This window comes from Eptesicus fuscus, chromosome 5 (genome assembly GCF_027574615.1).
Source record: "Eptesicus fuscus isolate TK198812 chromosome 5, DD_ASM_mEF_20220401, whole genome shotgun sequence".
In the NCBI taxonomy this organism is placed as follows: domain Eukaryota; kingdom Metazoa; phylum Chordata; class Mammalia; order Chiroptera; family Vespertilionidae; genus Eptesicus; species Eptesicus fuscus.
This window is the reverse complement of record NC_072477.1, coordinates 56,774,646-56,802,298: the sequence shown is the minus strand read 5'-3', so window position 1 is coordinate 56,802,298 and position 27,653 is coordinate 56,774,646. Positions and strand designations below refer to the sequence as shown.

Genomic DNA, 27,653 nt, shown 5'->3' with positions numbered 1-27,653 from the left:
CCACTTAAGCTAGCCTATTAGAAGGGAAGCCGCCCTAACCGGTTTGGCTCAGTGGAGGGTCCCAGGTTCGATTCCGATCAAGAGCATGTACCTTGGTTGCCGGCATATACCCAGTAGGGAGTGTGCAGGAGGCAGCTGATCGATGTTTTTCTCTCATCGATGTTTCTAACTCTCTATCCCTCTCCCTTCCTCTCTGTAAAAAATCAATAAAATATATTTTAAAAAAGAAGAAGAAGGGAAGCCACTTAAGCTAGCCTGCTACAAGGGATGGTGTCAGGGCTGGCAGTTGCAGTAAGGTGATGGAGGCCCCTGAAATGAACCATAGCTGGAACCCAGAGCAGGCACTGGGAAAGTCCCTGCCCTCCTTCCTCCGTCTTTGTCCTGTGTGGACTCTCTTCACCTTCTTCCTGTGCCTCTCAGCTCCCTTCTAGAACGTTAATTTGATTATCTTGATTACTGAATTTTTGTTGCCCTCTCCAATGTTGCACCAGAGGCAAGTGCCCCATCTCCCCCACCCTAGCCCTAGCCCCGCTCCATTCTCTCCTTTTACAGACTGGCTTTCTCATGGCTTCTGCTTTCCCCCTTAGTAGCTTCAGCTTAAATGTGACTTTGGCTTGCTGTAATGCTGCCTCCAGACCGCATGATAAATGATCTCTCAACTGAGGTTTTATTTCCAGCTTTCTAGATTCCTAGAGAATTGAATTTTTTTCTATCTTGCTTGGGTTGGGGGTAACCCCTGTACCAAACATCTGTGAGGGAGGGGGCATTGTTATGTGGTTGCTTAGGCTGTATACTTCACAGGGCCTGCAGTAAGGGTGGTCCCAGACAAGGGGATTTAGGGTTGGTCATCCCCAAACTTGCTTACTTGGGTACTGGAGATCAGGTATCTTCTTTGTAGCTATACTGCATTTAGCAGATTAACAGCTAAAAAGTAGGCGTGTTTCTTATTTAGTATTGTTTATTGCTATGACTCTCTGACCATTTGACCATTAGGGTTAACTTTTGGGCATAATAGGCTAATCAGAGACACACACACACACACACACACACACATTTTTTAATCCTCAACAAGGACATGCCCCCTCATTGATTTTGAGAGAGAGAGAGAGAGAGTTGAAAAACATCTATTGGCTGCCTCCTGCACACACCTCAACCAGAGATCGAACTCAAAACTCAGGTATATGTCCTGACCGGGAATTGAACCCAAAACCCCTTGGTGTATGGGATAATGCCAATAAATTATTAAAATTTGTTTTATCATAATTTGAAAAGTTTATAATTTTGAAGCTAATCAGATATATTTTGAACATATTTTTCTAGTTCAGAAAGACTGGGGATGTATGATATTGATAATCATTTAAACAAAGAGCGATAATAGGTCTTTACTGACTCTGCCCCCAGTCCAATTAGAATATGGTAAAACCAGGTACTCCCAACATTGATCTAAAATCCCCCTTCTTATTTTATTATACATTTATTTAGTATCTACTATATTGCAGGCACTATATTAGGCTGACAGTATAAAAATAAGTGCCTGCCCTCAAAACCCTCATAACTTATAGAGAAGATAGATATTTATCCAATTGATTATAATATGGTGAGATAAATGTTAATGGAGGTGTGGGCAAAATGATTTAACACCTCTCTTCTACTGTTTGTGTACATTCATCTCTCACTTTTTTTGCATTCTCATTTTTAGTCTTACCTCTCTCACCCAATCTCTATAATTAATTGTCTATTATATGGATCACATTATAGTAATATCTCATTTACCTAGCATGCACTAAGGTAGTATTCCTTAAAAATGAAGCTTGAAGATAATTAACAATGATTTTATTAGCTAATTTTTTTTTAACACTTGCTCTGTGTTAAGAACGGTTCTAAGGGATTTATATGTATTAATTCACTTAATGAATTAATGTATTAGCTCTATGAGAAAGGTACTATTATTATTCTCATTTTACAGGTGGGAAAACAGAGGAACAAAAAATAGTTCATCTTACCCAAGATTACAAAGCCAGTAAAAAATTGAAATCTTTTTAAAAAGCTATTTTAAAATGTAGCATAACACTTTTTCTGGTCTTTTTTAATGGAGTCATCCAAACTTAATTTAACCAATCTGATTTGGAGGCTATAGAATTTAGAATTCATTGTGTGCATTGACATTATTCTCTGCTGTTGAATTGTCTTTTGAGGTGGTTGTAGTTTATAGGTTATTGGTAATTGCATTAAATTGTCTCACACTTTTTGTGTTTTAGTTACTTTATAGTTTTTTCTCCTATTGCTTTTTGTCAGTTACTGTCACTTCAGTAATTTGCTTCTGTTAAAATGTAGTAACAAAAGTAATAATGTGGTGGAAAGTATTTTATAGGGGCAGTGTAATACAAATAGCATGAATTTTAGATTCAGGTTCAAATTCACATCTACTGTTGAGATTTTATATATCCTGATCAGGCTCTGTCCCCTCTGAGTCTCAGTTTTTTAATCTATAAAATGAGGATAGTTATATTTTGCAATTTTTATGAAGAGACATATATGATAAAGTACTTTGCATATAACAGGTATGCAAATAAAATTTTATTCCTTTATTTTTCTCTTCATTATATTGGAATATAGCATATGGCCTCTTTGTTAATCTGAGAAACTCAAGTAAATGAAAGAAATAGGTTTCTAAGATGTAAGATATGTACAGTTTTATTCTGTCATGTAAAAATAATAGTTTACAGTTGGCGTCATGACTGTTAATTTTAGAACTATTATCCTGAACTCCTGTTTTGGGTCCATATAACTATAGACTCAGCAACCTCCTCTCCTTCTCTGCATTAAATTAAGTTGCCTTTTACTTCTGTGTGGCTCTCCTGCTTTCCCTTGTTTATTATTAAAGGAAAAATGTCCTTTAGCCTTTTTTAAAAGATCCTGTGCCAAAGCACATCTTATGACCCTGGGGTTAGTAAACCAAGCTTCTTGGCCAAGAGTAATGATTTCTCAGACTTCCCTTCTTTCATTAGTTCTGCTTTTTCAGCTGTCACATCTTAAATATTATTTTTCTTTCTGCCTCCAACCCTGCCATTTCCCAGAAACTATCTCCATGAGCAGTATGGTTCTCATTATTTCCGTAGTTTTATGTATTTGGATTTTATTTATGTGTATATGTATTTGGTAGGTGTTTTTTTTTACATGCAATAAACCTTAATATTTCAAGAAAAATGATCTTAAATATAATGTTACATGAAATAAACATTAATATCTCAAGAAAAATGATTTTAAATATGATAATGTTACATGAAAATAAACACTGATTATTCAAGGAAAAATTATCTTACATATAATATTACATGCAATAAACATTAATATTTCAAGAATAAAAGGATTTTAAATATAATAATATTACCAAAACTGTACTAACATAGTATGATATCACAAAAGTTGTAGGAAATATCAAAAGTCTGCAAATAACAGGATTACTTCTACTATATTCTAGTATATTTTTTCCCCCTCTGGCTCTGTTTTTGTTCATCAGTTTATGTTGTTCATTATATTCCACAAATGAGTGAGATCATATGATACTTATCTTTCTCCAACTGGGTTATTTTGCTTAGCATGATGCTTTTAAAGTCTATTTTGTCAGATATGAGTATTGCTACTCCAGATTTTTTTTTTTCTTTTCCATTTGCATGGAAAAAATTTTTTTTCTATCCCTTCACTTTCATCCTATGTGTGTCTTTTGTTTTGAGGTGGGTCTCTTGTAGACAGCATATAGTTGGGTCATGTTTTTGTATTCATTCAGCTACCCTACACCTTTTGATTAGAGCATTTACTGGTAATCCATTTACATTTAGGGTTATTATTGAGAGGTCCTTATTTATAGCCATTTTAATTCTGTATGGCTAGGTTTCTCTCTCTGTTTCTTCTTCTCAGCAATCCCTTACAGCAATCCCTTTAGCATTTCTTGTAATGCTGGCTTGATGGTGATGAACTCCTTTAGTCTTTTTTAAATCTTTTTTGACTGTCTATTTTGAATGATAGCCTTGCTGGATATAGTAATCTTGGTCTCAGATCCTTGCTTTCCATTACCTTGAGTACTTCATGCCATTCCTTTCTGGCCTGTAGAGTTTCTGATGAGAAATGAGGTGTCAGCCTTATGGGAACTCCTTTGTAGGTAACAGTTTTCTCTTGCTGCCTTTAAGATTCTCTCTTTGTCCACTGGGGCGTTGAGGGCTTGCCCTCAGGGGTGGGAATGGCTGGCAGGGGTCAATGGGGGGGAAAGGAGACATATGTAAAACTTTAGACAATATAAGTAAGTAAACAAACAAACAAACAAATAAGTAAGTAAGTAAACAATATAAGTAAGTAAATAAACAAACAAATAAATAAAATAAATGATTTTCTCTTTGTCTTTAATTTTTGGCATTTTAATTATGATGTATCTGGGTGTGGGTCTGTTTAAGTTCTTGTTTGGGGTTCTCTGTGCCTCCTGAACTTGTGTGACTTTTTCCTTTACCAGGTTAGGGAAGTTTTCTACCATTATTTCTTCAAACACCTTCTCTATTTCTTTCCCCCTTTCTGCCTCTTCCTGCACACCTACTATTCTAATATTGTTACGTTTCACATTGTCCCACAGCTTCCTTAAGCTGTCCTCCTGTTTTTTAATTGTTTTTTCTTTTTGGTTCTCTGATTGAGTGATATTTTCAACTCTGTTTTCCAATTCACTGATTCGATCCTTAGCTTCCCCTAATCTGCTGTGTATTCCTTCCAATGTGTTCTTTGTGTTGTGTCATTCTTTATCCCAGACTGTTCTTTTTTCCTAGTTACTATGTCTTTTTTCATATTGTTGAGCATTTTAAAGATCATTACTCTGAACTCTTTCAGATAAATTTCTTATCTCTGCTTCATTTATCTCTTCTTCTGGAGAATTTGATAGTTGTTTCATTTGGGGGTTGTTTCTTTGTTTCCTCATTTTTGTTGTCTGTTTGGGTTTGTGACTATGTTTTGGGTAGATTCTTTATACCTCTCAATCTCTAGTGCAAGACAGTGTTAAAGGTTGTTTCTGACTAATTGGATCAGGCAAAGACTCAAAGCCTCCAGAAACTGCCTCAATCTACAGTCTAATAGGATTCTGACTTGAATTGCCCCCAGGCAATCGTCCTCAGGTGTGGCAAGAGTTTTTTCAACAGGGTGGAGCAGTTGCTTCTGCCTGGAGGCTAATTGTTACTTTTAATCACTTAAGTGGCCTCAGGGCAAGGTGTTTTCCAATAGGGTGTGTTGACTGTCTTCCCCCTAGGCAAGGCAGATGTCTATATGGGAAAGACGTCCTCTGCTGTGTGAGGGAATATTGCTCAGCCCAGGAACCTTGGGGTGTCTGCCTTGTGAGCTCTATCCCCCAAGTCCCCAGTCCTGGGTTCTATTCTTATAAGTACCTCTCGATAACTGATTGCGCCACTGGATCTCCGGGGTTCTACTCTTACAGCTCCAGTCCACTTCACCCTCCCTCTGCCAGAGCACAAGGTGAGTGGCTCCACAGGGAATTTTTGTGCGTTGGCCCTTTAAGAGGGTGTCCAGGCTTTCAGCTGCCACTCCCTGGCAGACAGCACCCCACTGCTTTTCACAGCTAGATGTTATGTGGGTACCCTTCTCAGTTTGGTGCTCTCTGCTGGGGAGCCCAGCTTTGGGATTAGATCCCAGAATTCTCAGTGGCACCCCCCACAGTTGAGATAACTCTCTGGGACTTCAGTTGCCATCTGTGGGTGCCTGACCAGCCCTTTCAGAGCCTCCGCCCCTCCTACCAGTCTCTATTCGGTCTCCACCTTTGGTCCTTGGGTATCAGGGTTCTCTCCTGTTAGTTTTCCATTGATTATTCAGGAAGCCTTTCCGTATTTCAGTTGTAATCCCAGCTTGTTCCTGGGAGCATGTTCAAGCAGTATCCTCCTACACTGCCACCATTTTTAATCTCCTGTATTTGGTAGTTTTCATTGTCATTTGTAGTGAGCCTATCTTAATTTGAAAAAATTCAGGTTTTGTACCAGAGGTTTTATACCTTGTCTTGAAAAACTCCAATAAAAACTTGTGAATACTCTCTCCTTACTGGACTGTTGTTGGATGCTTCACCACACACAAATACTCCAGCTCAAATCACCAAAGTTTTGTGTGTGTTTTTTAAACAATTTTATTAAATTATAATTTACATATCATAAAATTCATCATTTTAAGTGTACAATTCAGTAATACCAAATAACTTTTCCTATCAAAAACTTCAGTTAGTCTCTTTGGTCTATAAGAGGATACTCATCTTGCCTTTTTTCCTTTTGTTTCCAAGATCACTTATGGTGGGTTGGTGGGTTATATGTATAATAGTGGCCCGGTGCACGGATCATGTACATTGAAAGGAAAATAATGAGAAGAAATATTTTAACATTTAATATTGGATTTTGTATTCCACGTGGTCCATGTACCATATTTGATTTTACAATTTGAAAAAGTCGAGGACACTGGTCTTCATTCAGAATTTCTGCCTTAACTATATGGTCAATGTCATGTTCTGTTTGTAGTTTGGATTCACTATCTAATATCAATAATATGTGAGTGTGAGGCAGTCTGCGTTTCTGAAATTTGATGACATGAATTTTAGCTGTAACTTTGCCAAATAAATCAAATTTACATAATAATTTAAAAGAGCATTCAGCTTAATATTAAAAACCCTGGCTACCAAGTAAGGTCTGTTTTCAACTTTTTGCCAGCGTTGTAAATTATTTGTAATATCTGCCTATTTTGGGTTGCACCTCATGGTTATGAATAAATCGGGCTTGCCATACTTCGTTACAATTGCCATAGCATCCTGATATCACTGCTGCATATTTCTGGGACTACTCTCAAAAGATGATGGAAGTATTATCATTTTACCATTCGGCACATTGTGATTTTCAGAGCTAGATGTGAGATAATCCATCAAACCACTATATTTTTCAACTCTCAACTAAGATTGGTTTGCTTTAATGAAATTTATCCCATTGGCTTCTATTTTTTAATACGAATTGACAATATACTGTTGAGTTAATTTTCTTGCATTTAAAATAGGATTGAATGTGTCCCGGACAGAAAGATGAAATCCATAATACTGTATTTGTGTGACTCGTGTCCTTACATTTTGTCTGGTATTATTGTTGATTACACTGTCGTCTCTGAGTCTTAATGCAATATCAGTCCCCCAGCCTTTTTCACCATGTGGAAAAAGAATAGCATACGTCATTGCATCTAATGTAGGAAACAGGATGCTGATTTGTTTCATTTTAGTGGCATTCAGATTATTGGATCTGGTTTATAATGAATGAGCAGGTCCCTTTCAAAAGGAGGTTCTCCATCTTTCTTTCTAAATATGACGGCAACTTTGGTTACACGGGGATAATTATATCTACCCAGATCACTATTACAATTATATTTAATTGCCATTGTTACTTCCGTAGGGGCAATGCCTTTTGCTGCTGCTTCAGATTGGGCTTCCTTTTCTACCTCGTGTAGCATCTTGTATGATTTTCTTAATTCGTTTATTTCATGCATGAGGTTGTTGATGTTGATCATGAGTCTTTCTGAGCAACCTTGGTTTTCTGACATTGCTAATCTTTTACTCGTCGCTTCGGCTCTGTCTAAAATGTAGAGTTGAGCAAACTTCCAAGAAACACCATCTGAAGGATGTAAAGTTCCAGTATGGTGATAAACTTGACCGTGTGTTCTAAAACAGTGTGGCCCATATCCTGATGGTGAAGCAATATTTGTACTCATTGAAGCAAAAGCAAAAGAACTATTTATGGAACGAATATTTTCCATAAAATTTTTACTGTCAGAATCTTAGTTTATCATTAATTTTTTAAAATATGCTGGGTATTCTGGAAAATTTATATCATTTGGACAAACTTTACTTTTGCTGCAACATCGAGTAAATTTTCCATCAGATAGTTTTGCATAGGAGAAATTTAGTGATAGGCAAAATTGACATGTAAAAGTCATTCCACCACAACTATGTTCAGTAATTGCATCTTCATTTACTTAATTTTTGCTGTGAAGGCAGTTCCTACCAGTATTGGTAGTACTTGTTGATAACAGTTTTTCAGACATATTCTGTCAACAACACCGCTTTTTTTTTTTTTTCTGGCTGCAGAGGTACTTTGTGCCAATAGTTGGTCTTCAGACATATTCTGTCAACGATGCCAGTTTCTTTCAGCTACAGAGATACAATTGGGGCCAGCCAGCCAGAGAGGGACCACGGGAGATTGGCCTGCCTGAAGGGACTGCAGGAGGGCTTCAGAGTGTGTCTGGCCCCATCTTGCCCTGGCAGCCCCAGCTTATGCCCCCAGCCTCACAGCCCCGCCTGGCACCCCACCTTGGCCTGGTGCTGCCCGCTCACCTGCTCCATCATCCCGCCGTGGTCCCACTCTCGTTGGGGCCCATTGGGGCCGGCAGTGCCTCCACTGCTCCCTGCTGCCAGCGCTGTGTTGCCGACGCCTGCCATGTTCTGTGCTGCCCCCTGGTGGTCAGCACACATCATAGCGAGCGAGCGAATTCCTGTCTTCTGGTCAAACTCCTCAGGGGACAATTTGCATATTAGGCTTTTATACCGTATATATAGATTGCTTCTGGCTGCCACATGATTATTTACAAGTACCTCGTCTGTTGGTTATTGCTTCAGTTATTCATTCTGCATATGATAGTACCTCTTTAAAAATGAGGTTCTCTACAGTTGTGACACAAGGTTCAGGTGGTGGGGCAGTGCCATTTTCTTTTTCTATTTTTTTCTTTTTTTTTTTTTTCAGAGAGGAAGGAAGAGGGGAAAATAGAAACATCAAAGATCATAGAGAATCATTGATTGGCTGCCTCCTGCACCACTATCCGATACTGAGGATCGAGCCTCCAACCCAGGCATGTGCCCAGACTGGGAATCGAACTGTAACCTTCTGGTTCATAGGTTGATGCTCAAACACTGAGCCACACCTGCTGGGCTGGTGCCATTTTCTTGAAGAATGGCTCCCCTCTGCCCAATTGACTGAGGGAACTCATTCTCTCTTTAGGTATTCTCCTCCTGGTGAGAATTACATCCCAACTCCAAGGCATACCAAATTTCTTTGATCGGTTCTACATTCCCCACTTTCCAAGTGAAACATCCAGACACATTATGCAAATTGTAGACAGGTACCTCTTCAAACATAACTGCTTTTCTGTTTTAGTCTGAAAACAAAGCTTGGTATGTACCTAGATCCCTGAAATTGTTTAGAGTGAAACCAGTGGTATGCCTAAAAGTCACAAGTGTGCTGCTTCTCTGAGATTGTGTATGAAATGCCTTCACTATATAGGAGTGACGCATGGTCCATTGAGGACCAGTCAGACTAGCTAGGGTATCAGACACCAGAATCAAGTATTGGGGCAAAATGGTACGGTGCACCCTGAGCATTGTTAACCTTCAGAGTAGAAAAGAGAGTAATTAATGGGTTGGAGGAGCTAGGAAAGGCTTTGGAGAGAATGGATTTGAGCTAGTCTTTGAAGGATGTGTAGAGTTTGGATAGGATGGAGAGGTGAAATTTGGGGATAGAGTAGGGTGGATTGTTGAAGAGAAGTGCACACCATTGTGGGAAGAAAATGAGGCCAAGGCGTAAAGCTGAAATTAGGATATTTGTGAGACCCTGAGGAAAGCCAGGCTGATTAGAGCAGAGGGTTCCTAGTAATTGTTATTGAAAGTAAGAAGATGGAGTTTTATCAGGATCGCCTGAGAAACAGTCAAAATACAAAAACACCTAACAAGAAAAATTTCTAAACAAAGGAATAAAATGTAAAAGCACTGCTTGAGGAAGCAGTCAGGTGACTATGATCAAGATCTTTAGAGCAGGAAAACAGGAGCTTAGAGTCAGGCAAGGAGTGTGTTTGTCCGAGGGGGAGAGAGCCTGTTAAAGCATTGTTTTTGTTTCCTCTCTTTATGAAGCTCCAGAAATTTTACTAGTTACTGGAACTGGTCCAGAGAAGGGGTGGAGCCCAGAGACAGGAGGCTTTGAAGGTCTGCTCAGAACATCAGAAAAATTAGTTATTTCTCTTGATGGTTACTTAGGGAAAAGGAAGAAGCACCCTAAAACTGGCCCCAACCCCAGTTTCAGAGTTTCTTTTAGAAGTTGGGGGGAGTTTGATTATCTTTTTTTATTTCTCTCTTTCCACATCCAGTAAAAAAATATAATAATAAACTCAGGTACAAGGATCCAATATTTTTTTAAATCATCAGAATCCAAAGAGGGACAGAATTTTAATTATATAGAGACTTTGGTCCCAAGCTGTGGAACTTGGGAGAATATGTAATTATATATCACTTTAAATGATTTTTGCTATTTGTTTCATAGATTGTTAGTCTTTTTTCTTAATGTTCTGAAATTCTTTTTTTTTAAACCAAATAGTTCTTTATTAGCTCAAAGCTACTTTAGTGTAACAATTTATTCCCAAATTACTCTACTTCTGAACAACTAAAACTCAATGATCAATTAATCCCCGTTAGTCTAATGAACACACAAAATGTACCTCAAACATTGCACTGTAACTTCCCCCACCAAACAAAACAGGAAGAGTGGTTATGTTTAGCTGAGTTAGTCTGTCATGCAGCATTTTCATTATATTCTTTTGTTCTTTTAATTTATCTTTATTGTTTAAAGTATTACAGATGTCGTCCTTCCCCCCCACCCCATAGACTCCCTCCACCCTAGCCTTCAGCACACTATTGTGTGTGTCCATGGGTTATGCATATATGCATATAAGTTGTTTGGTTAATCTCTCCTCACCCACCTACCCACCCTTGCCTTTCCTCCAAGATTCATCAGTCTGCTCCATGCTTCTGTGTCTCTGGATCTATTTTGTTCATCAGTTTATTTTATTGAGATCATGTGATACTTGTCTTTCTCTGACTGGCTTATTTTGCTTAGTACAGTACTCTCCAGGAATAGTTTGAGGAGGATAGGTGTTAGCTGTTCTTTGAAGGTTTGGTAAAACTCTGCTGTCCGGACCAGGGAGTTTTTTTTATTGCTTCAGATTCATCAGCTGTTATTGGCCTATTGAGGTTTTCTGATTCTTCCTGGTTCAGTTTTGGAAGATTAAGTCTTTTTTTTCTTTTAATATATGTTTGTTGATTTCAAAGAATAAGGGAGAGGGAGAAATAGAACATCAATGAGAGAGAATCATTGGTTGGCTGCCTCTTGCATGCCCCCCACTGGGGATCAAGCCCACAGCCCGGGCATGTGCTCTGACCAGGAATTGAACCATGACCTCCTGGTTCATAGATCAATGCTCAGTCACTGAGCCATGCTATCCAGGCTACCCTATATCTTTTGATTGGACCATTTAATCGATTTACATTTAAGGTTATTATTGATAGGTACTTATTTATTGCCATTTAATACTTTATGTCTATGTTTCTCTCTATATGTATTTCTTAGTCCCTTTAACATTTCTTATAATGCTGGTTTGGTGGTGATAAACTCCTTTAACTTTTTTTTGTCTGGGAAGCTCTTTATTTCACCATCTATTTTGAATGCTAGCCTTGTTAGATAGAGGAGTCTTGGATTCAGTCCCTTGCTTTTCATTACCTTGAATACTTCATGCCATTCCCTTCTCATCTGTAGAATTTCTGATGAGAAATCAGCTGACAGCCTTATGGGAGCTCGTTTATAGGTAACAAATTGCTTTTCTCTTGCTGCCTTTAAGATTCTCTGTCTTTAATTTTTGGCATTTAATTATGTTGTTTCTGGGTGTGGGCCTGTTTGGGTTCTTCTTGCTTGGGGCTCTCTTTCCCTCCTGTACTTGTATGACTTTTCCTTTACTAGATTAGGGAAGTTTTCTGCCTTTAGTTCTTCAAACAGGTTCTCTATCCCTTGCTCAGTTTCTTCACCTTCTAGTACTTGTATGATGGGGATATTGATACATTTCATGTTGTCCCACAGCTCCCTTAAACTGTCCTCCTGTTTTTTAATTATTTTTTCTTTTTGGTTCTCTGATTGATTTTTTTTTTTACCCTGTCTTCTAATTTGCTGATCTGATCCTCGGCTTCCTGTAATCTGCTGTTTATACCTTCCACTGTACTCTTTATTACTGCTATGTCATTCTTCATTTCTGGCTGCTCGTTTTTCAGTTTCTATATCTTTTCTCATGCTGTTGGGCATTCTTGTAATTATTATTCTGAACTCTATATCTGATAAGTTGCTTATCTCCATTTCATTTATTTCTTCTTCTGGAGAATTCTCTCATTCTTTCAATTGGGGTTTATTTATTTTATTATTATTATTATTATTATTATTATTATTATTATTATTATTTGTCTCCCCATTTTGGCTGCCTGTTTGGGTTTGTTTCTATGTATTAGATAGATCTGCTACAACTCCCATTCTTTTTGGAGGGTCTCTGGTGCAGGGCAATGTCACACAGTTTGTGACTGGCCCTCAGTACCCTGTTTGGAGCTATCAGCAATCCACAGCTTGTGGCTCCCTCTGTTGGGGTTGGGTGCATTTGGTCAGGACCAAGATGTGCACAAAGGTCTGCTTTTCCTAGCCCAGGGTCCAGAAGCAGATCAGGCAAAGCACCCAGAGATCTGCCTCTGCCTGCAGGCTGATTGTTATTCTCAGTCTCTTAATGAGTCTCGGGCTATGTACCACAGCAAGGTCTAAACTCCACAAGGTGGGGCAAGAGCTTTTCCAACAAGATGGGGCAATTGCCCCACCCTCAGGCAAAAGCTGCCTGGATAGTTAAGGTCTGCCTGAGAAAGGTATCCTCTGCAGTATGGGGAAATTACTCAGCACAGGAATCCAGGTGACTGCTCTCTAAGCTCTATCCCCAGAGCCACCTTCCCTGGATTCTCCTCACAGAGCTCTACTACACTCTGCCCTCCCTCTGCTGGAGCCCAAAGTGAGTGGTTGCACACGAAATTTTGTGCATTGATCCTTTAAGAGGGTGCCCGCATTTCCAGCTGTGTCTCCCTGGCAGACAGCAACCCCACTGCTTTTCACAGCCAATGTTACGTGGTCACCTTTCTCATTTCTGGTGCTCTGGACTGGGAATTCCAGCTTGGGGTTTAGACCCCTGAGTTCTCAGTTGGCAACCCCTCACAGCTGAGATATCCCTCTGGAATTTTAGAGAACTTTTATTAAAGCTCAGGAAAGTGAAACAAGGAAGGGCCTAGGGCAGTGGTCGGCAGACTCATTAGTCAACAGAGCCAAATATCAACAGTACAACGATTGAAATTTCTTTTGAGAGCCAAATTTTTTAGACTTAAACTTCTTCTAACGCCACTTCTTCAAAATGGACTCTCCCAGGCCATGGTATTTTGTGGAAGAGCCACACTCAAGGGGCCAAAGAGCCGCATGTGGCTCGCGAGAGAGACTAGGTGGGGAAATGAGCCTAGGCTGAACTGCTTTGGCTCACTAAGAATTAAAAGAAAAGGGGGCCTTGGGGACAGGTTCAGGGAGTTTGCCCGGTACAAACTGCCATTGCCTATAGCTGCCCCAGTTGCAAGCCTTGTGAGGTCCCTGGAGTTTAGGAGATGCAAGCCTGTGGGGGAAGAAAAGGAGGAAGGGAAAGGTGCCGGTGTGCTCCCGGGAGGGAGAGTGTGTGCTGGAACCTTTGTTTTGAGGGTTTTGAAGGCTAGAGGATGATAGGGTCCTGATGCCCATGGATATAAAAAGGAGGTGGAGAAATAGAAGAGACATCCCAATGATGGATTTTTTTTAGTGAACCACTCAGGCTGGATTCTAATGACGCTGGCTGGCAGGAGAGGGTCCGAGGAGGAATTAAATTTACTTCAACTATATGCCCAGCTTTTCTGGTTACCATTTTTGTAAATTGAGAGAGAAAGTGTTTCAAAAGGAAATAGAAAAAATTAAGTTAAATTTAACATCAAATCTACAATTGATTATTACAGTCTCTGTGCCTTGTTTGTGCCATATTTTTGATCTTGTGATCTCTTAAATTCCAGTTTGAGAAACGTTTATAAAGTAGGGGATCTAGAACAAGAATCTGTTCTATGCAGCTCGGGCCAGGTAGCTCAGAGCGTCATCCCGATATGCCAAGGTTGCGGATTGGATTCCCAGTCAGGGCACATAAAATAATCAACTAATAAGTGCATAAGTAGGTGGAGCAACAAATCTCTCTCTCTCTCTCTCTCTCTCTCTCTCTCTCTCTCTGACTCTGTCTCTCTCTCTTCCTCTCTCTCTCTCTCTCTCAAAAGCAATCAGCAAAAACAAATTATTTTAAAGAAAGAATCTGTTGTATGCAATTTTCTCAAGTTCTTTTCTTCCATTCTCATGGTTCCTTTCCTCTCCCTCCAGTCCAATGCCTCCCCTACCCCCGAACAGTACATTAAATGAAAGAGACACTTAATAGAGGTATATGTATATTGATTTGAAGGTAGGGAAATTGGTAAGGTTGAAAAAGGAGAGTTTTTCAGAATTAAGGAAAAAAATCTTGTCTGAAGCCCGGGAAATTCACAAGGGATGAAACTGAGGAAAGATGTTAGCATTTTACCTTTTGTTCACTGCATAACTTCAATTTGCTTTTAGCATGGTTTCTTTTAGACCTAGCCTAGTTTATTTTAGGATTTTGTATATAGTCCAATGCTTACTAACTTGGTGGATTAAGAAAATTCTTGCAAGAGGAAGAATGAGTCATAGCAATACTCCCTTTGGGAGAGAAAGAAAGAAAACCCTCAGATTAGTCTCTCCATTGTATACTTGGAATGGATTCATCATTTTGATTGATGGCTGAGCACTGATAAGCTTTTCTTGCAAGCCACCTCATATCATATTTGGTTTTGTCCACCGTATGACTGGTAGAAGGCTTTTTTAGGTTAACCAGCAGAGATAAAGAGTTCTGTAACCTTATTACCCCGAGAGACTCATTCATATGATGTTATTTCTATTTTAATATTTTTTTGTTTGGCCAATACCGGTTTGGCTCAGTGGATAGCGTCGGCCTGCAGACTCAAGTGTCCCAGATTCGATTCGGTCAAGGGCGTGTACCTTGGTTGCGGGCACATCCCCAGTAGGGGGTGTGCAAGAGGCAGCTGATCGATGTTTCTCTCTCATTGATGTTTCTAACTCTCTATCCCTCTCTCTTCCTCTCTGTAAAAAATCAATAAAATATATTAAAATAAAAGAAAGGTCATTCTCAACATCATGGCCTAAATATATATATATATATTTTGTTGTTGTTGTTTGTAACAACTTTTAGAAAAGCTTCCGCATTTTTCAGTCCACCCAGTCTGTTAAACAAATAACTCACCCACTCAAAAAAAAAGGAGAAGAAAAGGAGAAGGAGACTATAAAACATTTGGTACTGAGAAACTGGGTAAGTTAAGGGTGTGGCTCCTGTGGCATTTGTCTTTGGTATGCACAGACTGGGTTCCCCTCAGAACTCCACCAAGAAGAATGAAGAGAGAAGTGGGCTAGGACTAGGAGCTGCTTTGAGCCAGAAAAGGAAATGGGTTACTCACATGAGGGCCACAAAGTCTCTTAGTAGAGTCTTGTTGAAAGAGTATTTTTGAAGAGGTCTGAGCCATGTGGTACCTGTTTTCTTGTAATAGTCACAGAAATGATCTAGCTGCTTTCTACTTCAAGGTTGCTCTCAGTAGTAACCTGCTTCCAGTGAAATCTCTTCTTTGTTTTGTCCCTAACAAGATTTTCTGGGCTGCCCTCAGACTGCATACTTTATTTTCTTACCTTTGGGAATATATGGATCTCATTTTTTTAAAATTCAAGCCTGGCCGATGTGGCTCAATGGTTCAGCATCGACCTATGAACCAGGAAAGAGGTCACGGTTCAATTCCCAGATCAGCCCAAGTTATAGGATCGATCCCCAGTGAGGGGTGTGCAGGAGGCAGCTGATCAATGATTCTCTCTCATCACTGATGTTTCTATCTCTCTCTCCCTCTCCCTTCCTCTCTGAAATCAATAAAAATATATTTTTTAAAAATTTAAGATGATGTCAGTAGTAATGGCAAGAAAGACAGGACTGCTTAGCTAATCTCATACTTGGGTTGATTAGTTTCCATGAAACTTTTACACAGACTAATCAACCACATTTTCTCAAATTTCTATGTGCAAAGCAACTACCTCACTCAAATGTACCCATATTTGGGCCAATCATAACATCCCAAGAACTCTACAAAAATCTTTATTTAATGTGCTGCCCTGAGGCTTCATTGTACAGAAGAGTCAGTGAACAAAACAAAAGAATAGATTTAGCATCCAATTTATTTCCTTTTAAAAAAATGTCTTTATAAAAGTAAAGATAAAGATTACTGTTATTACTATAAAAGTAATATACATTATTATATACAACTAAAGTAAAATGTTTTTCATTTTTTAGGAGTTAAACACTGTGTAATAGTGCTTTGGATGTAGTGACACAAAGTACATTTTTTGTTATAATTAGTGTTATCTAGAATCATAACCTTATAAAAAGGAAATGACCTTAGGAGACTTAAAAACTCCCTTGCACTTGAGGAATCTGCTACATACTATCACAGACAGATATTCATACTCCTCCTCTGCTTTTAACAGTGCCAGGAATAAACAGATGACTTTCTTTACTCTAGCCTTTTCCTTCAAAGAATGTTCCTTAAGCCAGCAGAGATGAAACTCAAGCCTAACATTAAAGAAGAGGGCCTTTAGATGCTTTAAATGTTAAAATCTCTAGACAGAGATCACTTTAAAATTATTTTCAGATTAATTCTGAAGCCAGGTACAAACAAAAACGAAAAAGGAATGTTGATTTGAAATTTTTAACCAAAGCAAATTGAAACACATACTTACGAAGTTAATTGGATGTTAAACCATATCTAGTTCAAAAGATTACATGGATATTTACCTAGAGGGAATATGTTTATCCCAACTACTATTATCTAATATATATCAACATTGAGATACTTTTATTTAAAAATAAACTTATGTAATCACTAAAAGTTTTCTTTGCTATGAAAGGATATTGAGACTACCAGCTAATAGTCAATATCTGAAGCAAAGTGACAAAGCTGTAATAATACTTACTGTGATAAGGGAGAGCTATGTTGGGTAGACACAGTCTCTCTCAGCAAAGGTGACCAATTTATTATACAGGGCTTTTGGGAAGCGTGGAATTCGCGGACTGGCAAACTTTTCAAGGCCATAGTGACACCAATTGTAGAAGCATGATTATTTGGGGAGTCTGTTGATTGGTTGGCTGGCACTTAGACTAGACTGGAGGGAGTCTGTTCCTAATTGGCTGACCTTTGGAAGTGAGAAGCTGAAGGTGATTGATTGGCTTGCAAAGGCAAATTGTTTATTTATTTATTTATTTAGTTATTTATTTTTTAATGACTTCTTGTTAAAATGGCTATAGAAAAATAATTATTTTCTATGTTGTGGGAACTTTAATTCTCAACATTAAATACATATAATTAGTTGCACAATACAAGCATATACAGCAGGTCCTTGAATAACGTTTTGTTCAGTATCGTTTCCCTTATTATATTGAGAAGGTGCTTGCTGTAGTAACGTAACTCTTTTTTTTTTTTTTTTAATTGATTTTTTACAGAGAGGAAGGGAGAGGGATAGAGAGTTAGAAACATCGATGGGAGAGAAACATCAATCAGCTGCCTCCTGCTCACCCCCCACTGGGGATGTGCCCACAACCAAGGTACATGCCCTTGAGTGGAATCGAACCTGGGACCCTTCAGTGCCTAGGCTGATGCTCTATCCAGTGAGCCAAACTAGCTAGGGCGTAACTTAACTCTTTATATCAATTATCCTATTGATAAAATTGATTTCATTGTATATAGTTTCGCTTAAAGTCAAAGAACTTATCGATGATGTTAGGTGAGGACTTAACTGTATTGAATTTTTTTTTATGTATAATTCAGAGAATAAGGAGAAAATCTTAACTGAACAGGTTAATGAAAATTTTACATATATATACTTGTGTTTAGCTATCACCCAGTTTAAGATCTAGCACATTTTCATCAGCCTAGAATATTCTCTGAATATTCTATCTTATCAATACCTCCTAATAGCTATTTCCATTCCCATGGGTTAGTTTTGCCTGTTCCTGAGTTTTATATACATGAAAGCATATAGTATGCATTCTTTTTTGTCTAGCTTTTTATATAATACTAGAGGCCCTATGCATGAAATTCGTGCAAGAGTAGGTCTTCGCAGCTGCAGTGGCTGCCTGGATCCCTCCCGCGGTGGCGGCTGCCTCCATCCTGTGACTGCAGGCCTGGCTTCATCCCGAAGGACATCTGGTCTAATTAGCATAATATGCTTTTATTATTATAGACTAGAGGCCTGGTGCAAGAAATTTGTGCACTCGGCGGGGGAGGCCTCAGCCCAGCCTGCACCCTCTCGCAGTCCAGAAACTATCATTTGGACATCTTAGTGCTGCTGTGCAGGTGAGAGAGGCTCCCACCACCGCCTCTGCGCTCTCCAGTCGTGAACCTGGCTTCTAGCTGAGCAGCACTCTCCCTGTGGGAGCGCACTGACCACCAGGGGGCAGTTCCTGTGTTGAGCGTCTTCCCCCTGGTGGTCAGTGCACGTCATAGCGACCGGTCATTCCACCATTCAGTTAATTTGCATATTAGCCTTTTATTATATAGGACTAGAGGCCCGGTGCACGAAATTCTTGCACTCGGGGGGAGGGTGTCCCTCAGCCCAGCCTGCACCCTCTCCAATCTGGGACCCCTTGGGGGATGTCCAACTGCCGGTTTAGGCCCGATCCCACAGGGCCTAAACCGGCAGTTGGACATCCCTCTCACAATCCAGGACTGCTGGCTCCTAACCACTTGCCTGCCTGATTGCCCCTAATCACTTCTGCCTGCCGGCCTGATTGCCCCAACTACTCTCCCTTGCCAGCCTGGTTGCCCCAACTGCCTTCCCCTGCCGACCTGGTCATCCCAACTGCCCTCCCCTGCCAGCCAGGTTGCCTCAACTGCCCTCCCCTGCAGGCCAGGTCGCCCCTAACTGCCCTCCCCTGAAGGCCTGGTTGCCCCCAACTGCCCTCCCCTGCTGGCCTGGTCGCCCCAACTACCCTCCCCTGAAGGCCCAGTTGCCCCCAACTGCCCCTCCCCTGCTGGCCTGATTGTCCACAACTGCATTCACTTGCCAGCCAACTTGTGATGACGTGGGGTGGCCATCTTGTGATGACATGAGGGCACAAGGGCCACCTAGGCTTTTATTACTATAGATTCCTTTCAACATAATGCATGTGAGATTCATTCACGTTTTTGCTCATGTCAGTAGTTGCTCTTTATTACTGTCTAGTATTCAGTTTTATGACTATTCCACAATTCATTTGTGTGTTTTCCTGGTAATAGACATTTGGGTCACTTTCAGTTTGGGATATTATGAATAAAGTTTCAATGAACATTTTTTACATCTTATTTTACTAACATAAACAAGCATTTCTCTTGTGTATATAACTAGGAGTAAAATTGCTGTCATTATGGTACAAGTTGTTTAGTTTAGTAAATATTGCCAAATAGTTTTCCAAAGTGTTTGAATCAATTTGTACTCCACCAATAATTTATGAGAGTTTCAGTTGCTTCATATCCTTGTCAACACTTCAGCTAGGCCTTGAAGAACGTGTAGGGGTTTGATTGAGGACAGAGGTAGATGAAAAAGAATGCCTTCATTCTAAGAGGGGGAACAAAAAGAAGCAAATGCATAGAAACCTAAAATTTTTTCGGGGGGCATGTTTGGAGTATAGACTGCAGGGTGGTGATGGACTTGTGCTGATGCATCAGATGGGACATCACGGCATCCATAGAGCCTTGCCACTTTCAGGAAGCACCGGGGCACAGGCAGGAGTAAGGCCGAAACTCACAGAGCTCTTCATGGTCTGCTTTTTCTGTGTGTGGCAGAGTTATTCACACCCCGAAGAGGCATATTTACAAGGGAAAAGTGCTGAATTGGCCACTTTCTCCATCGCCAGGTTGTGAATGGATCCCAAGGGGCCCCGGCAAGTTGGACAACATGTGAGCTTTGGGTGACAATTGCTACAGACAAGGTGGCCGCTCTGACACTGAAGAATGGGTGGCAACACATAGTCAACGCAGACAGAACACGCAAAAAGACTGGCCAAGTCATTGTTGGATGCGGTGGTTGCCCGTCAGGGTGGGCACCCTCTGCACTTGGAGGTCCCAGTAGGGAACGCTGTCACAGTCTGGCGGCTCATTTCTCTCACTGCGGTGGCCGCCATGGAGGCTCAGCCCGTGCCTGTTATTTGTTACTTTTCTGTGAATTGTAGCTTGGGGATTTTTAAAAGTTCCTGTAGATTTAAAATACTTTTTGGCACACTGGATTCACCTCTTCATTATTCAGAATGTGTTCTCCTTCCAGTAAGACAGATATCAAAGCACAAGCAAGCCAGGACAGGTTCTCCCTAAGATAGAGGGAGAGAAAGCGAAGCAAAGCTCTGTTCCCAGAGCTTCCCTTCCTGAGGTGTTTCTGAGCTTCTCTACTAACACTTGGAACATTTCTAGTACATAGACATTCCTCAGTAGAGGAGGAGAGCTGAAAGGGAAGGTATAATCAAGTTGGAGAATCTGAGAATGTGAATACCTGATGAAAGAATGCTACTGATAAGTTTTGAGTGACTTAAGTTTTAAGCATTAGTTGCTTTGTATTGAAGCTTCTGGGAAACTTTAGTATATTACTTGGAATTTCTTGCCTCTTGGCAAATTTCATTATGTGAATCTGAAGGAAATAGCTTTCTATTGCCTTGTAAAGGAAAAAAACAAGCCAGAGTAGGACTGCATCATCACCCAGTCCACAGCCCCGGGGAGACTGATGTCTGTGGTGAGGAAAACGAATTCCTTAAAAAATTAAATAAAAACACTTAAAAACATTTTCTCCTAGAAAATTCCATAAAAACAAAGTAAGAGTTGAAAGAAAATGGAAAAGATTTTTTTACATGTAACTGAAAAATATTAATATCCAGAATATATTAAGAACATCTATTTTTTAAATTTTTGTTGTTGTTTTTCTTGGAGAACATCTATTTTTTTAATAACACAATTTTAAAAAATGGGCAACAGATTCTTCACAGAATGAGAAACACCATTGGCCAATGAATGAACGAACATATGAAAAGATGCTCAACTTTATCATAATTCAACAAAATGCAAATTAAAACTACAGCAAAATACAAGATCACGTTCACCAGAATGGCAAAAACAACAACAAAAACAAAACGTCTGTTAATACCAACAGTTTGCAAGGATGAGCAACATGAATTGTCATGTACTGAATCTGCTAGAACTATAAGTTGGTATAATCACTTTGAAAATGTTTGAGCCCGGCTGGTATAGCTCAGTGGTTTAGCATCTACCTGTGAACCAGGAAATCACGGCTCAATTCCCAGTTAAGGGCACATGCCCAGGTTGCAGGCTCAATCCCCAGTGCAGGCAGCTGATCAATGGTTTTCTCTCATTGTTGATGCTTCTCTCTCTCTCTCTCTCTCTCTCTCTCTTGCTCCCTTTTTCTCTGAAATCAGTAAAAATATATTTAAAAAAAAAGAAAATAGTTTGACATTACCCAATAAAGTTGAGTATGAGCATACCCTTTTCCAGTAATTTCATTCCTAGATTGAACAGCTTTGAGAAACTCTTGCACATGTATACCAGGAAGTAGATAACAAGATGGTTTATAGCAGAAAAATAGAGGGGGGAAGACTACAAAAAACTTAAATATTCATTTATACAATTGAATACTATATAGAAATGAAAATGAAAGAAGTACAGCTTTAAGCATCAACTCAAAATCTTAAATGAAAAAGGCAAGTCACAAAAGGATGCATACTATATGAGCGTATATATAAAATGCAAAATAAAAGGGCAAAACTGAAACTTTAAGGTAAAATGTAGAGGAAAGCCAGAGAATAAGTTATTCAAAATTCAGTACAATGGCTACTTCTTTTGAGGCGGGAGATGCCACTGGCATGGGGAACATGAGGGTACTAGTAATGGTCTCTCTCTGAAGATAGGCATTCATTTTACTATTTTTTAAGCAATCTATATATACAAAACCCTAATATGCAAATAGACCAAACGGCAACCAAGCAACTGGTCACTATGATGTGCACTGACCACCAGGGGGCACGCGCACAACATGGGGGGCATCAGCCACGGCGGGATGGTGGAGCAGGTGAGCAGGAGTGTCAGACAAAGGCGGGGCGCCATCACTGTCATCGGGGCAAGCCTTTGGTGGTTACTGAAAGTTATTTCCTCCCACACGCCACTCGCACCCGCTGCCAGTGCCTGGCACCAGCCCCGATCGCCCCTCATGGCTTCTCCACCTCCCCCTGCTCCTGCGGGGCAATCAGGGCTGGCATCAGCCTCTCGTACCCACTGCTGGCGCTGGAGCCGCCACTCACACCCAGTGCCGGCGCCGGCCCTGTTCACACCCGCTGCTGGCACCCAGCACTGGCCCCGATCGCCCCTGAGGGTTTCTTCACCCCCCCCCCCTGCTCCTGAGGGGCAATCGGGGCAGCAGTTCCCACTTGCACCGCTGTTAGCACTGGCCCCAATCACTCTGTGCCGTCAGTGGGTGCATGCAGGTCCAGCACCCTCAGTGTGTGGGAGCGGTGGGAGCGGGAGCGGGGCTGCTGGTAGATGGGACCGGGGGTCACGGCGGAAGGGGCCAGGTGGTGGCACGGAGGATGGGTTGAGTCCCACCCCTGTGCCCGTCACAGCCTCGCAGCCCACAGTTCCTTTCAAGGTTTATGAATTCGTGCACTGGGCCCCTACTAGTATATAAAGATGCTTTGTATGACAGATTAGCCTATATAATAAAACCCTAATATGCAAATGGACCGAACGGTGGAACAACCGGTTGCTATGTCATGCACTGACCACCAGGAGGAAGACGCTCAATGCAGGAGCTGCCCCCTGGTGGCTGGTGCGCTCCTACAAGGGGAGCGCTGCTCAGCCAGAAGCTGGGCTCATGGCTGGGCCTAAGCCAGCAGTGGGACATCCCCCAAGGGGTCCCAGACTGAGAGGATGCAGGCTGGGCTGAGGGACCCCCACACACACACTCCCAGTGCACAAACGTTGTGCACCAGGCCTCTAGTACTTGGAATAAAGAGCAATCTATTGGAGTAAACTATTTTACTCATTCTAAGGAATGTCATGTTTCCGACCTATAAAACCTGGGTGATATATATTGCCTTTATTCTGAATATCTCGTTCCTATCATATTGTCTATTACAGTTCCTTCTTAGTTGGATGACCATTGAATTTATGGCCCGGGCTGGGATACTTTTGAGAGTAAAGAAAAGAGATGCTCAAAATAATTAAGTATTTTTTGAAATATTTATTGGCTAAGAAATTAGCTCTATTATATACAGTTATGTGCTACTTAACAATGGGGATAAGTTCTGAGAAATACATCATTGGGCAATTTCATCATTGTGTGAACATTACAGAGTGCACCTACACAAACCTAGATGATACAGCCTACTCCACACCTAGGCTATATGACTTAGCCTTGCTCCTAGGCTACAAGCCTATACAAAACAACATACGGTTAAATCAAACACAAGAGAAAATTATGGTATCAAGAAATGCAGTAAATAAGATGGGTGAGGCATTTTACAGCAAAGGTTTTGTGTGTGTTTTTTAAGTAGAAAGAATACACTTTAAAATCATAGAGTAAATACATAAACCAGGAGCATAGTCATTTATTATCATTACCAAGTATTATGCACTATATGTAATTATATGTGCTAGGCTTTTATACCATTGCCAGAACAGTAATGTAGATTTGTTTACACCAGCATCACCAGAAACACGTGAGTAATGTGTTGGGTTATACATTACAAGGGCTACATTAGGTGATAGGAATTTTTTAGCCCCATGATAATCTTATGGGACCATCTTTGGATACTCAGTCCATTGTTGACGGCACATGACTGTACTGTAAACTTCAGTATATTATATTGAACTATATTGAAAATGTATTTTTATATTGATTTTCTAAACATTAAAAAAATAGCATAAAGTAATTACTCTTGGTACATAGTCTTAAACTTTTATCAGTTTCTTACCTTTGTCTCAAATGTCTGTTTATGAAGGGAATATTTTTTCAGTGTGGTCTAATTTTTTATCTTCTCTCCTAAAATTGCATGCCACCTTCTTTAAAATTGCATTTTATGCTTACTATAGTTGGTAGTGCTGATACTTTCCATTGATTGTTCTCTGCAGACAGTATTATTTTTAATTGAGAAAATACACTCTCAGGATACTTGGTAAGCTTGCTATCTTAAAGTTGGAAATACAAAGTAGAGGTTTACCAAACTTAGTAATGATAACAATTTTTTTAACAGAAAAGTTTAGGTTAACTGCTAAATCTATGTGGTGTTAGTAGAACAGGTGTAAGCCAGTTCTGTCGTGGGCAATTATACAAAATGCCTGCAGTTTAACATCTGCATAAGCACAATTATGTTAACTTGCTTTTTACAGGACCCAGGTGGTTACTAGTCATTTCATTAACTGACAGACCCCTGTGGTGAACCTTCATTTCTTCTTGGGAGATGAAAACACCTAAAAGGATCCATAAAATGTTACTGAATTGAGGAGAAAAATATATAAGTTCAAATATGATATTAAGTTGGGAAAACAAGGGAGGGGGGCGAACACAGTAAGGAAATGATGAAGGTCCTTTCTGTAATCAGATTCTCCTGACCAGCCTTGCCAGTTAGTGGGTGACATAGCTCAGCGTGGTTTTGAGTATTTTACTGAAAGTTTTAGAATGCAGTATTTTTTCCTTTAAATTTTTTTTAGTGCACTTTTCAAAAAATTTTTTTTCCCAATGGCAAGAGGCTGCCATTCCTTCAAGGGGGGTGCATTGGTATCACCCCATGTTAATGCTGAGTCAGAAAATAATGTTCTCCTAAGTAATTTACAATAAAACAACTGTACGTTAAACATACTGTGCTTAAGCAAAGTAACGATCATTTGAAAGCCATTGATGAAAAAATTTGTATTTTCGCACAAATTATATAATCTTTTCCCCCCTAAAACTTAGTTATCAGAAAATCTAAATTCTGTCAAGTAGACATTTTTATGGATTTGAATTTTATTCTCTCCTTCCCCTCTTTTTCTCCCAGTTTATTTTTTTGTTGTTGTTAACAAAAGACAAAAGGTAAAGGCATTGAATGATCCATAGAAAAGGGTGGTGTGTGATATATGGTCAAAGAATATATGACGTGGAAATTATATTTCATTGAACCTAATAATTGATCTAAGTAGGTGGAGATGATGTTTTAAATGTTTTTGTCTCTTCTCTCCATAGTTTTAAAAAAAAATAGAAATCACTTCTGACTACATTGAATAGCAAAAACGAAGTGACACTGCAGACCATGGCACTACCATTCCGGAAGGACTTAGAAAAGTACAAGGACCTGGATGAAGATGAGCTCCTTGGGAATCTATCAGAAATAGAACTGAAACAACTGGAAACTGTGCTGGATGATCTTGACCCTGAGGTAGGTGCTAGCTAATGAAGAAAAATGAAATAATTTTTCAAACCCTTTGAAACTAAGTAGCTGCCTTTGAGCAGTTAACATTTTCAGGGCTTTTCACTGGCACCTCTCCTCCCCCCCGCCCCCCATGTATATGTATAATTTTCTTTTTTTACTGAATTTACTGGGGTGACATTGGTTAATAGAATTATAGGTTTAAGGGGTACAATTCTATAATACATCATCTGTATATTGTGTGTTCACCCCCCCAAACCAAGTCTTCACTGACACCTCTTTATTTAAATTAACTTTTTGTCTCTTCTCCAGTTTTCCCCTTCTGTCTCCATATCTTTACTGACGTGACTGTTCTATTATATATATATATATACATATTTATTGATTTCAGAGATGAAGAGGGAGAGAGAGAGAGAAACATCAGTGATGGTGACAGAAAATCATTGATCGGCTGCCTCCTGCATACCCCACTCTGGGGATTGAGCCTGCAACCAGGGTATGTGCCCTAACTGGGAATCGAACCATGACCTCCTGATTCATAAATCGACACTCAACCACTGAGCCACGCCACCCCGGCAATATACTTATTTTGTTTTTTTTTTAATTGATTTAGGAGAGAGGGAGAGAGAAACATCAACTGTTGTTTCACTTATTTATGCATTCATTGATTCTTATGTGTGCCCTGGCCCAGCAACCTTGGTGTCAGAAGGATGCTCTAACCAGCAGAGCAACCCGGCTAGGGCTTGATATACGTGTGTTGTTTTTTTAATGAGAAAGTCTTTACAATGAAATAAAAGTTACTGTGAAGGACTATGATGCATATAGTCATTTAACATTCTTTTGTAATTGATTTATTTTCTGTATTTACATGTATGCTAAGCTGTTAGTAAGCATTAAAAACCTTTTTATTATTGTCCCAGGACATTTTAAAAGTAAAGGGATTTTCCTGCTAGTAGAATACTTGCTGAAGAAAATGTTTGTACCTATTTTAATAGTAATGTAAGTGAACACTACCTAATTTAAGAAAAAACTTGGGAACACTTTTACATTGCAACCCTAAAATCCTGTAATAAAGTGTTTAATGCCTACATCATATTCTAACCTAGAATTGTTTCTTCTCTGAGTAATCTATGCAAGCATATGAAAATGGGCATTCTTGGTGGTCATAATGGTTGGTTCATTCTCTTTGGCAGAATGCCCTTCTGCCTGCAGGGTTCCGACAGAAGAACCAGACCTCCAAGCCGGCCACGGGGCCTTTTGATAGAGAGCACCTCTTGTCCTATCTGGAGAAGGAGGCTTTGGAGCATAAGGACCGGGAAGACTACGTGCCCTACACTGGAGAAAAGAAAGGTAAACACGGGATTTTGAAATCATTCATTAATAGCACTTGATTTTTCTTTTTCTAGACAGGTCTGAAGAAAACAATATTTTTAGAGGTACATCATTGATAGCCTTAAAGATATGATAGTGTTGACTTAAAAAGTTGTTTGAAAATTTGGGCATTTAATTTACATTTTTTATCAACTTGGCCAATAAGTTCCTTCTTTTTTTTTTTTTTTTTTTTTTTTTTTTTTTAAATTTCTTTATTGATTAAGGTGTCACATATTTGTCCTCATCCCCCCATTCCCATCCCACCCCTCTCCCCACGCATGCCCCAATCCCCTGTTGAACTTAACCGTTGGATAGGCTTATATGCATGCATACAGGTCCTTTGGTTGAACTCTCCCCCTCCCCCCACCCTCTCCCTACCCTCCCCTATCCTCCCTCTGAGGCCCGATAGTCCGATCGATGCCTCCTTGATTCTGGTTCTGTTCTTGTTCCTCAGTCTATGTTGTTCATCATGCTGACAGGCAAATGAATCAATCTGTAGTGAGCTTCCCCCTGGACCAACAGTTCTTTTGAGACCCAATTTCGATGTCCAGTAGTTCCTTATGTGTACATGTCAGCACTGACCCCTCAGCTCTGGATGGTGGACAAATGGTGGTAATGGAGGTCCGACTCCCTCTGGTTTGGTCTCGGCCGAACCCAGGGGCACGGCGTCACCTGGACTAAGGGGCACGTGGCCTCACCCATACCCAAGGGGCGCGTGGTCTCACCCGGGTCTGGGACCCAGCCTCACCCGGATGGATCCAGGGGCGCACGGC

General features: G+C 40.1%; 1 protein-coding gene and 1 pseudogene across 4 annotated transcripts in view; one reads left to right on the top strand and one right to left on the bottom strand.

Moving 5' to 3' along the window:
* The window catches only part of TMOD3 (tropomodulin 3), a 73,646-nt gene that overhangs the window by 7,111 nt on the left and 38,882 nt on the right, over positions 1-27,653 (top strand). For all 4 annotated transcript variants that reach the window (XR_008556122.1, XR_008556121.1, XR_008556120.1 and 1 more), the window contains exons 2-3: positions 25,326-25,518; positions 26,703-26,859. Coding sequence is in view for 1 of the 4 variants with exons in the window: in XM_054716226.1 (XP_054572201.1) it covers positions 25,393-25,518; positions 26,703-26,859 (283 nt within the window). In the remaining 3 variants the exon portion in view is untranslated. The remainder of the gene's footprint in view (positions 1-25,325; positions 25,519-26,702; positions 26,860-27,653) is intronic.
* Positions 19,706-20,208, bottom strand: LOC103287435 (E3 ubiquitin-protein ligase SIAH1-like; annotated as a pseudogene).